The following is a 16,990-nucleotide window of genomic DNA, read 5'->3' as shown; positions in this document are numbered from 1 at the left end:
GCAGCAGCATTGACTGTGTTTTTTGATCACACGTCATTGTTGTCTCATCTGCTCAGTAGCCAGTATTGCCCTAATTGGGTTGACGACAGCTCACGTGAAATAATAGGTATAAAATTGCCACGAATCAAGCAGCTCATGTGAAGTAATTATTGCTGCCTAGGGGCACCTGCCTTCGTCCCCCACAAGAGAGGAACAGACCAGTCCACAAGTTTCCACAACTTTTCCTGTTAACTTCATGTTTTCTATGTATCAAATATCTGTTTTGAGTATCATTTCTAAATAATATCTTGTCAATGGTAATCTTACTCTGTAGTAGGCTAAATAACGAACGCCCAAAGATATTAGACCCTTATTCTTGGACCTGTAACTTTACCTATTTGGAAAATGGGTTTTTGCAGATGGGATTAAGAAAGGACCTTGAAATGAGGAGATTATCCTAGATTATTAAGGTGAGCCTTAAATGCAGTCATTAATGTCCTTATAAGAGAGCGACAGGAGATTTGATACTGAGAGGAAATGGCACTGTGAAGATGAAGGCGGAGACCACAAACCAAACCAAGGAATGCCCTTAGGCCCCGAAGCTGGAAAAGGCAAGAAACAGATTAGCCCCGAGAGCCTCAGACGGTGACCCTTGCTGACATCTTGATTTCAGACCAATAAAACTGATTTCCAGCGTCTGACTCCAGAACTTGGAGAGAATTAAATTTCTGTTCTTTTAAGCCCCCAAGTTTGTGATTATTTGTTACAGTACCTGCAGGAAACTAATAAATGCCCATTAACATGTTTTCTAAGATATTTTCTAAAACACAAAGTTTCATAGGGTTATAAATCAGTTCAAAATCTTTTGTCATTTTAAATTTTAATGTTAAAAATGAATCTTTAAAATACTACATTTTTGAGAAGTTATAGTTTTGCCTTTTTATGCCTCTCACTAATAAACACACTGCCTGGCACACAGTTGATGCTCAATAAATAGGAAAACTCATTCAAGAAAAAGAAAATGGTGGTCAATTTGGGCAAGTGTTATATCTCATATATGGCACATACGAGGTCAGACAATTAAGTTCACGAACTTTCCACTGAGTAAGCGCATGTATGTCATAAGATTTTAATTGGCCTCGAGTTTACAACTGAAGTAAGGAACATCAGTGGATGAACTGAGTATTTTTCAAAAATTATTATCATTCACATTCTGTCAGTTTCCAGCAATGATTCAACGCCTCTTGCTGTAAGAGACACCAAGGGTATAAGGCTGTTAAAGAAAGGACAGAAGAATAGGTGCCGGCGGATGAGCTCCGGTTTATAGAATGCTGAGCCTCTCCTCCATGGAGTAGTTTCAAATGTTTTTTCATTGTCACCTGTAGTAGCTCCTCATAGGAGCTGCCCACACCACTGAACTTGACATTGCCCATAACCTCTCTTTTCCTAATGGTACCTGAATAAAGATGAAGGCATATCCGAAGCCATAGCTTCCTCATTATTGTTTGTGCATTTTAGGTTAAAAACTCCAATTAGAATGAATTTTTGAAAGCAGTGCTTCTGGAACTTCAGTGTGCATATGCGTCACCTGGGGCTTGTGCTGAATTATAGATTCTAACTCATCAGGTCGGGAGTGGGGCCTGTGCTTCCTTCTGCGGGGGACGTGTTCGTGGACTTTGCCTGGAGCAGCAAGGCTCTAGCATCTGGCGCTCCTGCCTCCAGGTCCCTCTCCCTGACTTCATTTCTCTGCGTTTTGTGCCGCTGCTTCAGGCAGTCAGCCTAGTTCTGCTGCCTTTGCTTGGCAACACCGCCCCCCTCCAGCGTCTGCAGGCTTCACCCTCTGGCTCTGGGACGACGCGTACATTTCCATCAGCCTGGCTCCCGCAGCGCGCAGTTGGGGACAATCTGAAGCCCTGTCACAATAACATCACTCAGTGAAAAGAAGAGGAAAGCCACTGAGATGAGAGTGAAATCGATGAGGGAGTCAGGGTTTGGGTAGACCGAATAGAAACAGTAGGAGAAAAAGAGAGAGGAAAAAGAATGAACATGTAGTTGGAAGAAAACGTATTTTAAACGAGCTGTTCTGCTGCAGAAATTTCCAGTTAAGACCATTTGCTGGAGTTGTTTCAAATGTTTTTTTCCCAGTGATCCTGTAATTTCTCTAACAGCCAAATGCTTGCTTTGTTTATTCACCTACTGAAAATCTTTTCTGGCCCTTAAATAAGAAGACTTAAAAAATATATGTGGTGTCAACTTTATCTGACATTGGAAACACTGGGGTGGTTTAGAAAATTCCATGCCTAGGCTGCAGCTCAGCCAATTAAATCAGAATCTCTGGGGTGTGTCCAAGTCTTTAGTACTTTTTATGTTTTTTTCTTTTTTTAATTCTTCCCAGATGATTCCCAAACCGACCTTTACCTTTTAGCAGGTGAATTGAACTCACTTTAAATAAAACTCTAAGAGTTGTCCTTTACTTATTTGGGTGACTTCTCATCTAAACCTTTACCATATTGAAAACTCTGCACAATATTTTGGAAACACCATCTCCTTTAACCCAGTACCTTCAGTTGAGCAGCTGATTATTCAAGGAGCTTTCAGAAGCCCTGGCAACTTTTCATTTTCCCGGTTCCGTGGCTCCCCCTGCTGGCTTTTCTCAGGTAAAGCGCCCTACTCTGCAGAACCTCGCTCCACGTTCTGTTGCTCGGAATCACAACCCTGAATCAGCGTTTTAAAGCAGCCTTTCTAATCCCACATCCAACCTCCATGCCATTGGCCATTGCCAAAAATGAACAATTCGAACACTCCAACCTCTTACCTAGTGACACTTTAGCTTAGACCTTAGGGAATGATGGAAGAGAGGAAGTGTGTGTGAGTGTGTGTGTGTGTGTGTGTGTACATACACGCATGTATTTTGCTTATCTTGCTACTAGAAAATATTCTGACATCCACCATTGATTGTGCTGGTTCTCTGAAAAAATAATGAATATTGATAGTTAATTTGGATAGAAAATGGGGAAGGAAAGCTTTCATCCTTAACTTCTCTACCCTCGTTCATCTAATCATACCCTTTCCTTATCTACTCACTTCTCACTATCTGCCCTAGGTAGACCAGATAAAAACAAAGCTAGATATAAATGCATGTCCTCATCTTATTGCCCAGACTATTTCTTGTAGTATTTCATAGAATTTTACTACATATGACCCTATGTCTATGGAAGCAGAATTTGATCCTTATTATATCTGAATGCAAAACGTGGTGCAATGCAACCCTTAGCTCCAATTAAACCTCAGAAGCCTGTCTATTCCATTTTATATAGATCTTGTCATTAGAATGGTCTTCTTTGTTGTATACTATGTCTTACCCCATTTCCCTTGTTTTCCATCTGACTCAGCACAGCATCAGTCAGTCTATTCGAGGTGATGTTCTAAGCCATATCTTTGTCACTGAAGGTAAACATTTTTAATCCACCTCAAGCGACATGCGTCCGCCACCCTCTGACCTTTCTGGCTATGTCCCATAGCGGACTTCCTTGTTTATTTTTGTCCCTGTCACAGACAGCCCCTGGTTCTGGCACAGCAATCCAGATGGCCTCGACTCGTCTGATATGATCCAACAATGAAATCTATATTAGTTGTTTATTGCTGCATAACAGTATTACCACAAACTCAGCACACTTATCAGCTCACAATTGCTGTGGGTCAGGAATCCAGGCCTGGCTTAGCTGGGTGATCTGCTTTAGGGTCTCCCAGGGCTGCAATCAAGGTGTCACTGGGCCTGCAAGTCGTCTGAGATTCGGCCGGGGAAGGATGCACTTCCGAGCTCACGTGGTTGTTGGCAACATCCATTTCCGTGCAGGCTGTTGGACCGAGGACCTCAGGTTCTTGCTGGCTATTGGCAGAGGCCACCTTCAGCTCCTGGCCCTGTGGTCCTCCCAATGTGACTGCTTGCTTCCTCAAAGCCAGCAAGGGAGAACCTCCTGCAACAGGGGAGTTAGCATCTTACACAATATGATCACAGATGTGTCATCTTGTCCCTTTTGTCGTATTTTGTTGGCTAGAAGCAAATCCCTGGTCCCATGCACACTCAAAGGGAAGAGTATGAACACCAGGAGACGGGGATTATGGGGACACGTTCAAGTCAGCCCACAGAAATCTTCTGTGATTTCCACTGGGTGGTCTCATAGAATTTATACTCAGCTAAAAGCCACGAATCTTTTTTTTATACCGTTTCCTGCCACGTCTTCCCATCTTGAACAATTAATTAATAGAACCTACGTCCTAGAGTTTATGTTTATTGGTATTAAGTTCCCCAGTGTTCAGTTCAACCAGCTGTTCCTACCTGATTACATATTTTTAATCCTGACTCAACCATTAGAATATTATACATCCTTTCTATTTTGTGTCATCAGAGAACGTAAGACATTTTTCTGTCTTCCTTTAAGTTGCTAAAAAGGTTAATACGCGGTGTGTGTGTGTGTGTGTGTGTGTGTATGTGTGGTTGGACTGGAGGGAAAGAGAGAATGAAAAAAGCCTTGTTTCTAATACGCAAAATCTCATTCTAGAGTCTGGTCAGTTGGCTGTGAATTATTTAACCCCATCTGAGCCGCATTTCTCCGTCTGATCCTCCCAGGAGCACACAGTGCGGATCCTAAGAGTGTAGTCTTTTTTTTTTTTTTTTTAAGAGTGTAGTCTTTCTATTCAAACTAACCTGATTTTGAATTCCAGTTTCCACCCACTTGATAATTATTTTTCTAGATAAAGAGCACACAAGCAGGATAAGAGTTAGGAAGTTCTGCTTTCTCTCTGGCTCCTCTTTGAACTTCATACCATCTGTCCCAGAGTGGAGTGTGTAACAGCCAAGCCGAGCTCTGCTGAGCCTCTTAACAAGTTTCATTTAGGACTTCTCACTGCGGAGCCAGAAAAAAATCTTCCAGAACCTAAAGTAGTACAGCTATGAAGCAGTCATTATTTTAGAGATGTTGTATGTGTGCACTTTCAGAGTTTCAGTTTAAAAATCCTAATAGTTATCCGGTTCACCGTTTCCTCAGATTCCTTGCTAAGTCAGTTTGAAATCATCAAGGGTACCTGTAGGGTTCCCATCTCACATAACGGAAAATTCTAAAGTGGGAACCCAGCATGTTCCATGTCACCTCATTAGTACATACTTGGGTGAGCCCGTCTGTCTGCCCTGGATAGGCCAGGATGCCTCTGTGCCAGAGTCTCTGTGGGATACTCTCTGACCCCTTGACCCAGAAAGAACTATCAGCAGTCCTTGTTCTGCTTAAACCACAGTCGCTCTTCAGGGAAAGCCCAGGGACCCGTTTTTAGCAGCCCCTGGGCCTGTGCAAAAGCAAAGACTATCACATTGAGAATTAGTGTTACTATTCATAATCTAGAGTGGTTTATATCTCGGCCAAACCCTCATCCTTGAACACTGAGCTCTACAAATTTAGAATTTGTTTTTCTCTCATTCTTTGTAAAGTAGATGTTTCCTCAGAGAGGCCCTCTGTTTCTTCATGTCTACCTCTGCCTGTCACAGAGCCTGTCATAGAGGGTGAGATTTAAGCCATACCTGTAAGTGCATAGGTAAGTCTGGAGGAATAAGTTTAAGGTCCTTAAATCATAGCTCATCAAGGTCAGGCAATGTGAACCTCTGCTGATAAGGTGAGATTGTTCCTTGTTTTTCTTTAGCAGATGCTGAAAGTCCAGAAAATCACAGAGCCACCCTTCTGGGAACTGTATATATGTGAATATAGAGAAGACCATTTTGTAGCTGTATTTTGGCATTTGCTTTCTACTACCACATATATGCTGAAGAATTCTAAATGTTTTCCCGGGTCTTATATCCCTCTCCCAAGATCCATATCTGTATTTCCAGCTGCCTTTTATACATCCCCTGTCTTGACCTGCAGGCATTTCTAACATTTAAAAGACCCAGAACTATACACATTGCCCTCAGCCCCCAAACTTGCTTTATTGCCTGCATCCCGATTTCAGCTAATAACTTCTTGTTCCCTACACAATGGCTCTTAAACAGTAAGAAACGCACTTTGCATCATGATTCACAATGCACACAAGAGAGAGAAACAGAGATACAACTTGACCAAAACTTTCATTTAAATCAATGTATGCCTTTATCATGCATGTTACCCTCTGATAGTTTCTGTTTATTTCTTGTTTTGAAAAATGCTGTCAACACTCTGAATGAAATTTACCATCTCCCCATGGGTCATGAGACCTGTAGTTTGAGAAAATCTAAAACAAAATACAGTTGCCTTGGATTCGGTATCTGGCCGTTGGCCTCCCATTCCATAACCTCGTCTGCAATCTAGTCGTAGCAGACTTCACCCTTCATGCTGTTGCCCTGACACAACATTCATGCATTAGCCAGCATTTGCTGAGTGTATATTTGGTGCCTGGCACGTGGTAGGCACTAGGGATCCAAAGGTAAACATAACGGTCTCTACTCTGAGGTCCACGGTCCAGTGGGGAGACACGAGTAATCTAACAAATGAGGCAGTGAGTGGGTCCTATAATAGACGTCTACAGAAAGCCCTCAGAGATCATAAAGATCACTGCATGTAACATGGACCAGAGAGTCCAGAAAGTCCTTCAGGAGAAGGTGACCCATGAGCGGAAGATAGAATCAGAGGTCGGAGTTATGCTGGCCAATCCTGAGCAGGACATTCCAGAAAAGGAAACCATGGTGGGAAGGCTTGCGGGCACATGCAGAGGGAGAATGTGGAGAAGTGAAAGCATTTTGACATAAGCCTTTCCTTATAGCCAGAATACTTTGCTGACACTCCCACTCTTTCTTTACTTGGCCAGCCATGACCCAGTGTTCTTAAATATCCTCCCCTACAGAGCTTTCCTCCCTGCCCCCAGCATACCAGCTTTGGGCTCTCACCTCCCTCTCCCCACACTTCCAAGAGAACACCTGTGTTGAAGGCAGCTCATCACTGCCTGTTCGTCCGCCTCACTTGAGTGGGAGCCCCAGGTTCATCCCTGTCTTCTGTGATGCACACAGTAAATGTTAGCCCAGTGAAGAGATGAACCACTAAAGAAACCGGGAGATGTTCAAGCCATGACACAGCTCTAAGGTGAAGCTGCTTAAATGAACATGCAGAAGACTTTTTAGCGTATCAAAGCATGCCGGCTTAAGATTTCAAAGGGCCTCAGATGCTTAGTTACAGATGTGGTAATCACGGTTTAAATGTTGGTGGCCCACCGGATGCAATTTTTTTTTTTTGCACTCTTTTATTTGCAAAAGATTCTTTTTGGCTTTTAGAGAACACCACCTTTTCCTTCCAACGTAAAAGTATCTTGATAGTGGAATTTGTTAGTTGATTAATATAAATGAAATGCTGACATCAGAGAAAACACACATACGCGTCCTCTAGTGCAGAAGTCACCCATCATCACTAACCATGAATTTCATCTGAACTGCCTTTCCCACAAAGGCTTTTACAAGAAGCAAATCTGACTTTTAATTTTTCTTTTCCTTTGCCCACTTTCTGCCCACTTTGTTTTTATTGTGCCATTGCCCCAGAGTTGTAAGCAGGAGAAGAATTTGAGGTCTGGAATCTCATGAGTCAATGCTATAAAAACAACAAAAAAGAGTCTTCTATATTTGCAGGTAATTTTTGTGAGATGGCCGTAATATTTGATCCTCTCTTTGGAACAGAACACTGGATCTGGATGAGGCTAGCACCTATGAAAAGGTTTCGCGAACACAAACATTGTAGAAACAGATCCAGTGAGGGTAACAATCATACCTTTCTTTACTAGGCATGAGAGGACAAGGTTTCAGGTGCTAGCTGGACTTTTCAGTCTTTGTAAAACATTCAGGTCTGTTTCATATGTGATGGATTAGTTGTGATCAAGTTGGGATTTCTGAGCCGAAAGTTTCTCCTTTTAGTTGCTAAAGTTGAATACCGTTGAACCCCTTTGTCCTTCATGCAGAATTCAGTGTGAGCTCAAAGTGGGGGGTCCCCCGATGAGCTTGGGGTGCTGCCCACACTCTGATTGTCTCCCTCTCTTGAATTCATGTCAGAATTAGTGAAAAGAAGAGAAAACGCCTTTTGTGGAGGCACGGTTATCACACTGTTTCTGGCGCAGTGGCTTGGTCTCTTCCCCTATCTTCCAGCCCTTCCAGCCGTTCCAGCCCTGTCGCCTGTCCCCTTCCCATCCCACCCAGCCCACCAACAGTGTGACCTTATTTGTGTAGATCTGCCTGTTACTGTTAGTATTATTAGTACTTGTAAGATTAACTAGTTACAATGGAAAAGAATTGTATTATCAGATCCCCTGAACCCAGATTCCGTGTTTCAGTGAGGGACATAGTACACGTGTTTAACCTCCACTCACCAGAGTAGGAAGCAGAAGGTGAAGCTCTCGCTATGTGTGCCACCCTTTGACTTGACAGCCCTGTCCCCTCTCCCCAGTAAGTAAACGCATACATCGTCAGAGCTCTGTATTTCCTTTTTGCCTAGCAGTACCTGCTAATCCTCAGAGATGAAGTGAATACACTCCATTACCTCCCAGGATACCTGCCATGTCTCTTGTTTTGCCAGCTTCTGGCTCTATCTCTTGTGCTTTCTAACTTGTTTGGCTCTGTGTTGGTCTAACTCGAATGACAATTCAAGTTAGACCATGTGGCACTGACTCCCGTGACCAGGGGTCACTGTGGAAGTAGGGGTCACCAGGTCTCCCACATGGCCAGCACCAACCGCACCTGACCCCATTTTCTGTCGGTGCTTTGAATAATATCTAATACATACACAGTGGTTACTGCATGCCAGGCAGTGTTCTCGCCACCGATGAGGTGGGTACTGTTACCATGTCCAGTTTACAAATGAGGGAATTGAAGCTCAGGGAGGTTATGTTTTACTCAAGGTCACATGACCGGTATGTAAGTAGGGGAGCAAAGAGTTCGTCTCCAGGGTCTGGGCTCTTAACCCTTCGCCTCTGCTGTTCTCAATCAGCAATTGACCACGACCACTGAGGACCACAGCAATGGATGGTGAACCTGGAAATTCAAGGGGAGTGTGCCCAGCTATCTGGGAGCTGGAATTACCCTTTAATTCCTTTAACCAGATCAGACGTGGTGATGGAAAAGCACATAGGGAGAGAAGGTGGAGGTGTGGGCAGAGAAAGAAAAAGAGTAGGGAGAACAGTGTTTTGGTAAGAGGAAAACTATAAGTCACATAATTAAACATGTTAACTACTGAGCAGTAGGACCAGTGGAGGATATGTGCTCCCGAGCTTCCTGTCCTGTTTCTTTGAAACATTCTGATGTTCAGACAGAGGATGGCGGGGGGATGACAGCATTCTTAGAACTGTTCAATGATGAGACATCAGATACTGGAGTGAAGGACAAAAGCTCATGAAATAATCATGAGAGACACGGACATACTCTGTTCAGTTCCAGGAAGATGACAGCTTATCGTCTGAGTCCTAAACCTACTTATTAAGTTTGGAGTTGATAAAATGCAGCCGATTTAACTTGTCTTACTACATTCAGCTGCATTTGTTAAAACACAGACATTCATCTTGGGTGGCTCTTTAGCTGGGTTTGTTTTTACTGAAATAAAATTCCTGGCACACGATAATGGAAAAAAAAGAAATCCAGAGTTTCATCATATGCAGTGTACTGTTTTCTACACTAGAGAATTTTGAGTGCTTTGGAAATAATAAGTCTGTTTCCACAATTTCCTGTTCTCCTCTAGGTTCTTGGAACGCCAAATGAAGACACTTGGCCTGGAGTCCATTCTTTACCACATTTTAAGCCAGGTATGTTTCATTAATTACAAATGACTAAGTGCTTCCTATATACAAAGGGTGAAGATATAAATGTTCCTCCTCAAGCTAATATATTGCCTTGAAAAAGTCTGGTTACTTTTGCCATTTTGTAGTCTACCGATTAATGGAGTTGTCTTTTTATTTTCACATTTTGTAATGATCAAATTAATGACATCCCTCATGAGAGATTTTCATCGTATGTAACTTATTTGATTTCACTGGCTAATCTTGACATAAATATTCATTTCATCATCAGTTAAACTAGCATCCATGTCCATAAAAATTAAATTTAAATCAGGCTACTACACTCTGTGTAACTTCTTGTAATAATATTAGGAAAAGTACTAAATTGTAAAAACGAAGACATCACATTTTGATTTCTTTTTAAAAAACTAGTAATATGTGATCAATCAATTTGTATTTAGACATGAAATGTTCTGAAAGTCATACTGTACAGCACTCAGTCTTTTTTATGTAAAATATTTAAACCCCAAAACTGGAAAATCTTGAGAAAATGCAGAATTTTAAAAATAAACTGTCACATGTTTTTCACCAGTAGGTGGCAGTCAAGAAACTTTCAGTTTTAATAATTACACTTAACAGAAGAAGAATCTCAAACATGGTCTATTTAACTTTTATAGGAAGGATGAAAGGTTTGGAATTGGAAATTTAATAAAAATCAGTGGAATGAATTATTGTAAAGTGATTCTCTTGTTGGTTGGTTTTTTTTTCTTTTCTCCTTTACAAAACATGCATTATAAAATGCAGACCCACCATAAAATTACTGAAAGGGATTTTTATGGAAGATCTAATAGTTCATTATTTTATGAGGGAAAAGAGCTATGAATAATTTCTGTTATAGGAGCCAAGTATATTCTTTTTCTTCTCTCCCCTTCTTTTGGGGGACCATCAGGAATAAATTATCAATCCCAAAGAATGACTGAGTTGGGAAACTATTTTTGTTCTTAATATTTTTTTTCTGAAAGTGTAGAGTGTGCTGAGAATTCTTTTATCTTCTTCAGTGCCCCAAGGACTATTTGTACTTTTACTGAAATTTTTAAATAACTCTTGTGTTCTAAAAGACTATAGAAACCTAACAATTTAAGAAGGATTTCTTTTCTTTCTTTTTTTTTAACGAAGTGGGAACCATCCTCTTAACTGCTCCAGTTTTTCCTAATAGAGTCGAAGTGAGAACACAATTCTTAATAAATGTTCCAAATGTGGGCTCTTAAAGAAGGTTAACGTCCCCATGTTAGTATCTAAAATGTTAAGTCTTGGGAAATAAAACGGAGGAGGATATGAAAAGATTTTAAATAAATAAAGTTAGATGCAGAAAGGAACAATTATGGCAGTCATTTGGCCTGCCAAGTTTCTGCACTGTAAAACATGGAGTAATTTGTTTATTTTGGTATAAATGGAAATTATCTTCATCAACAGTATACAAAAGCATTTATTAAATGTGTTCTGGAAATTAATATGATGTAGTGCAAAATAAGTTAACAAATTGGGGATTTCCTGAGATCAGGAACTATGCATAGTACATGATTTTGGTGTTCAAGAAATGTTTGTTGCCCTGAATTACATTGAATGTTTAAAATCAATTGTTACTTATGTGACTCTTCTGATAGACATATATATGTTGCAGTTATTAATATTATGTACAAGTGCCACTACAGACACATAATACATAGAAGGTAATGGTGGTCCAGAAGAATAACGTGTTTGGATGGTATAAGGTGTGGTACTGACAAGAAAGAAAGATATTCTGGGCAAAGCTTGGGGCTTGTGGATAAGAGTAGATGTGATAAATGCTTCCTGAGTTGGCTTGGGACTGAGGCAAAGGAAACAAATCTATGAGTCTTTTCATGTAGCTTGTAATCAGACCCTCAGGGGTCCTCGTCTCTGACCCCTGGACTTCATACTCCAAGGAAAGGAGATACCCATTCCCAGAGGAGAAAAATATCTGGGCTAGGGTCCACTGTTTCACCCCTACTCGTCACCTCCTTGTTCTACCCCCAAAGAGTGCCTTGGAAAGTCGGAGGGAAAACTGAAAAAGTCTGAGCTATGAGGGCGTACTTTGTTTTGTTTAATAGGCTTTATTTTTTAGAGTAGTTTTAGGTTCATAGCAAAATTGAGTGGAAGTTATAGACTTTCCCATATACTCCTACTCCCACACAGCATTGCCCCCCCATTATCATTGTCCCCCACCAGAGGTGTGCGTTGGTTACATTGAACGGCCTTCGTTGACATGTCAACATCACCCAAAGTCCATAGTTTACATTAGGATTCATTCTTGTTGTTGTGCGTCCTACGGGTTTAGACAAATGTACAATAACATGTACCTACCATTATAGTATCGTACGGAGTAGGTTGCCCTGAAAATCCTCAGTGTTCTGCCTATTCGTTCCTCCCTCCCCCCTTGCCCTTGGAAACCACTGACCTTTTTATTGTCTCCATAGTCTTGCCTTTTCCAGAATGTCATACATGAGAGAGAGAGAGCCATCAAAATATTTGAGGGAAGAACTTTCCAGACGTAGAGAACAGCTAGTACAAAGGCCCTGAAGTGGGAAGGATGGGAGTAGAAAATGAGGTCAGAGGTCAGGCGGACTGCGGCAGGTCACGTAGGGTCTTGAGGGCTACTAGGAGTCTTCCATCATTTACCCTGAATGATGTAGAAAGCGCTGGAAGGTTTTGAACAAGGCAGTACATGATCTGAGTGACATCTTATTTAGTAGGATCATCATGGTTCTTGTGCTAAGAATGGGCTAGGGCAGGAGTAGGGAGACCAGTGAGGAGAGCTGACAAGAGTCTAGGGGAGAGATGATGAAATGTACCATGAATAAAATTATCTACCTTCTCAACGTCTGTGTTTTCCCTTGGAAAGTCTAGCAAAACTGGAGCAATGTTTTAAGGACAATTGTTAAAATAGTGAGCGAATAATTATGTAACAACTGTGTTTTATTCTTTAGTGCTTAGCCTGTATATATCCTCTTCTGCTCTTACATTTATGCTAACACAAATTTCCTTAACTTCAGCTTATTCCCATAGCAACCAGGCAGCTGGGCCAGACACAGTTCCATAAATTAAATAAATATGTAACGTGCACACATGTGTATGTGTGCATGTATGTGTGTCTGTACTACATATAATGAATCTAACCTACTGCTTTTCAACTATCATTTACTTCTATTTAAATTTCTCTTTTAAAAAAATGGGATGTGGGTCTGTTTATTCTTTGAACCTGATTGCCTCCCCATTTCTTTGCCCTCGCCCTCAGGATTCTGGTCTCAAAAGTATCCGTCTCTCCTTCCTCTTCCTCCCTCTCTTTCCCCCTCCTCACTACCCCCTCTTTCACCTCCTCTCCCTCTCTCCTTCTCTCATACTGATGTGTCTCCTTTTATCACTGTCTTCAGGATGCTTGCTGTGGGCCAGCCTCAGAGGAAAGAGATTACATTGTGCCATCCTTAGCACTTCAGTAATTCTGTCACTTTTGATTAGACTCATTACGGACCAAGCCCCATGCTCTAACAAAAAGTTTAAGAGTCCACAGCAAAAGAAAGACATTTTTCCTTTCACTTGTGTCACAGTTACTCATCAATGGGATGCCTTTACATAATGCTTCAGTTTCCTTCTGGGATAGCTTCTTTACATCGAGAAAAGCAACAAAGCTCATCTACCTCGGGGGAAGTGATGCTTGAAATTCTTCGGTATAAGACAGACATAGCATTATTATTTTTTTTTCAAAACACATCTTGCGTACCTATTTGAGAGGCTTTGTAGAATTGTGGTAACCCTAAATCAGGACCAAATGTAGGTAGACACCTACGGTTCTCCCAACTGGTAGAATCAGCATGAGAGACTGAGAACTCGGAGAAGACTCTGGGATTTCCTGCTGTCAAGGAACACCCTGGGGTCACTTGAGCTGGGAGTATGAGTAGTGTTGTGGTTGTGCCACAACTAAGCAAATTGAACATTAGAGCTGGAAGACTCTCCAGCCCTCCAGGGGGGCATCTAGTCCTGCGCTTTCCTTTGTAAGGTTAGGAGCCTGAGGTCAGCGACATTAAAGAACTTTCCTGAAGTTAGTGTCAGAGGTGGAAGTAGATCCAGTTCTCCCTGGATTTCAGTTCAATGTTGTTTTGTCCAGTTTACATCATGGAAGATCATGCTACTGGACCTGTATCATGATTTCTCACTGTCCTTCTTCTAGTGAATGTTTTATTGATAATTAGTCTGTAAAGAACATGTCAGAAAAGTAGAGAGGATCTGATCTCTTTATTTGGCAAAATACATCAAACCACACATATCACTTAGTGTAAAATAGTTTGGCCCCAAAATAACATGTAGACTCCATGTCTGATACTTTTAATCATCTCTTAAATGCTTCCAACAAAAGGGGCATTCAACAGCTATTTAATGACAAATTATTATTCTGGAGTTTGAAAAAGAAAGGCACTGTAAAATTCAGGGAGAAAAAAATGCTGCTAGAGCGGAAGTGATTAAATGTAATGAAATTTAGACTAAAATAATTCTATTTTCCCAAATCAAGCAAAAGAACAGAGCATTTCTAAAGTGATTATATCATGCCTAAGAGAAAGTTATCTAATACAAGAGGGTATTTGATTAAGGCAAGTTGGAGGAAGAAGAATTTCTTACCATGAATGAAGTAAGATAAAAACAAGAATTTGCCATTGCAGGCACATTGCAGAATGGTAGTATTTTAAACATTCTATGCCTAAAACTAAGCCCACAGACACAGTGACTTCGAAGGCAACATTTAAATATGGACTTAGTTGTACTAACACTTTGTCATGAGCTGAAAAACTCCTCCTCCAGTCCTGCCTATTTCCAGGCCTGACTGGGGCCCCAAAACTAACTAGATCTAGACTTCGTAATTCCAGAGGGAAGATGGAAATTATACCATGTTGATAACGCCTTACATTTTATGTTGTATTTTATTATTTACAAAGCACTTTAATATATTATCTCCATTGGTATTTAGAGTAACTTTGAGTTATGATAATGTTATTGTCCTGATACCATTATCCCATTTTACAGACAAGGGAACTAGGAAACTGAGGCTTAGAGGGATTGTGTGGCTTGGCAAGGCCACATATCCAGTATGTAGCAGAGCCAAAACTCAAACCCGGGTTTTTCAGTCCCGGGGCCCCTGGAATCCCCACTGATGTCTGTGTATCTTTTTTTTTTTGTCAGTGGCGGGGGGGGGGGGAACTTTTTTTTTTTTTAGTTTCAAGTGTACAAAACAATGTAATAGACATTTATCATTTATATCCCTCACATACATAGTGATAACCTCCCTCCCCGATCTACTACCCCCTGACATCACACACAGCCATTACATTTCCATTGTCTCTATTCCTAATGCTGAATTCCACTTCTTGTAACTATATATATATATATATAAAATTGTAGTTAACATTCATTATTGTTCAGCTTCAGCTTCGTGTGTACAGTGCAGTGATTAGGCATCTACATCATCCCTGAGGTGGTCTCCCTAGTGGGACAAGTGTCCATTGGATACCCTATAAAATCTTTATAACATTATTGATTATATTCCCCAAATTGACTTTTGTATCCCCATGGCAATCTTGTGTATTATGCAACCAGAAAGAAGAATGAAATCTTACCAGTTGCAACAATACGGATGGACCTAGAGAACATTATGCTAAGTGAAATAAGTCAGACAAAGACAAATACCATATGATCTCACTTATATGTGGAATCTAAAGAAAAGAATAAATGAATGAACTAATCAGAAACAGTCTGTGTCTTTCTTGAAGCAAGAGCTTCCCCAGCTGTAGACAAAGAAGTATGAGGGAGAATTGTCAGATTCTTCTCAGCCCTGCCTTGTGGCATCTTGGCAAAGATCTGTATCTTCTTGTAGGTACCAGAACCCACCCTCCACATACTAAGGATGGGCATTAAGCCCTTTAAACCTGGGCTTCCAATCAATTGTCAACTATGAAGTGCCCTCTGTGGATGTTTCGTTTCAGACAACTGCCCAGTTTCATGGTTTGTCGACCTGAGGGAGTTTGAACCCTTCCCCTTTATTCACCCTCTGGGCTTTCCCCTGGTCGTTAAGGTGATGGAAAAGCTGGGGAAGCAGCAGAAATTGTTGGATGGGATAGTCAGTGCAGGAAGGATGCGAGGTGGGCATCTTCCTGCCATGATGTTGCCCTGCACAGACCACACCTGCGGTCAGGGGAAACCTGGGGCCATGCAGAGACACCTTCCATACTCTTCCAGAAGAATCACATCTGCTCCATCCAGCTCACAGAATTCCTATGGAAATTAAATGAGATTATCTGTTTTTATATTCTCTTTATTACTTTTTATTTACTTATACTTTAATTTTAAGAAGGTTTGAGCTAGCGATATATAATTGCTATAAAAGTGCTTTTAAGCTGTTAAAGGCATGTACCTATGAAATAATATTTTGTACCATTTATGCAGTGTCCTCTGCCTGGTACATCCTTTCCCACTTGTCCTTTATGCTTTTCCTCAAGAATCTCTTTTTAGGTCTTGTTTTCCTATGGATTGATAGCAACTGTAATGATCACGGATTACATCTGATTGTACAAGGGTGTAACCGTGTGATGGTTATACAAATGGGCTTTAAAATGATTATGCAAATATGTGACTCATCTCAGCTTGTATGGCTAAAAACGCTGTGGGTCTGTTTGACCCAAGGCTTAGGACATGTAGCCACCCACCGTCAACCACCCCCTTCTTCAACTTGGCCACCCCTCCCGCCAATAAATGCCACTCTGGTCGCCTAGTGAAAAAACCAATTAATTAGTAAATGTATGAAATAAGTGAACTTTATAGAGCAGAGGAACTATTCCTAATAAATAAAGAACTTAACAAGACAGGAAGGGCAGACTGTCTTTACTTTCACACTTGCTGGTGGTGGCCGTCGTGCTGGGCGGTCACTGGTAGCTGCAAGCTGCAGGGAGAATGCTCACGCCGGGAGGCCACATTTCAGTCCGCACTCCCCGTGTTTCAAGTCCTTGCTGGGTGCCAGGCAGTCGTGCACAGAGCAGAGAAACCCCTTTCCTTATGGAGCTTACGTGCTAGAGGGGAGACAAGATAGTAGACAAATTACAGGTTAGCATGGCTGGCGCAGTGCGACCACAGAGGGAGGGCAGCCCGTGATTCAGAGAGGCTAGTCCTCGGTGGCCAAGGGGAGGCA

The 16,990-nt window shown here is 41.4% G+C and overlaps 1 protein-coding gene and 1 long non-coding RNA gene across 4 annotated transcripts in view; one reads left to right on the top strand and one right to left on the bottom strand.

Annotated features, from left to right (window-relative positions):
* Positions 1 to 16,990, top strand: part of CDK14 (cyclin dependent kinase 14) — a 553,564-nt gene that overhangs the window by 393,739 nt on the left and 142,835 nt on the right. For all 3 annotated transcript variants that reach the window (XM_033088529.1, XM_033088527.1, XM_033088530.1), the window contains one exon: positions 9,708 to 9,771. In XM_033088529.1, the coding sequence (XP_032944420.1) occupies positions 9,708 to 9,771 (64 nt within the window). The remainder of the gene's footprint in view (positions 1 to 9,707; positions 9,772 to 16,990) is intronic.
* Positions 15,526 to 16,990, bottom strand: part of LOC117012345 (uncharacterized) — a 49,383-nt gene continuing 47,918 nt past the window's right edge. The window contains exons 3-4 of the long non-coding RNA XR_004421157.1: positions 16,691 to 16,871; positions 15,526 to 16,080 (exon numbers count right to left, since the gene is read on the bottom strand). This is a non-coding gene — a long non-coding RNA (uncharacterized LOC117012345). The remainder of the gene's footprint in view (positions 16,081 to 16,690; positions 16,872 to 16,990) is intronic.

This window comes from Rhinolophus ferrumequinum, chromosome 20, assembly GCF_004115265.2.
Source record: "Rhinolophus ferrumequinum isolate MPI-CBG mRhiFer1 chromosome 20, mRhiFer1_v1.p, whole genome shotgun sequence".
Taxonomy (NCBI): Eukaryota; Metazoa; Chordata; class Mammalia; order Chiroptera; family Rhinolophidae; genus Rhinolophus; species Rhinolophus ferrumequinum.
Note: the sequence above shows the minus strand (reverse complement) of the source record. Positions and strands in the feature narration are given on the sequence as shown.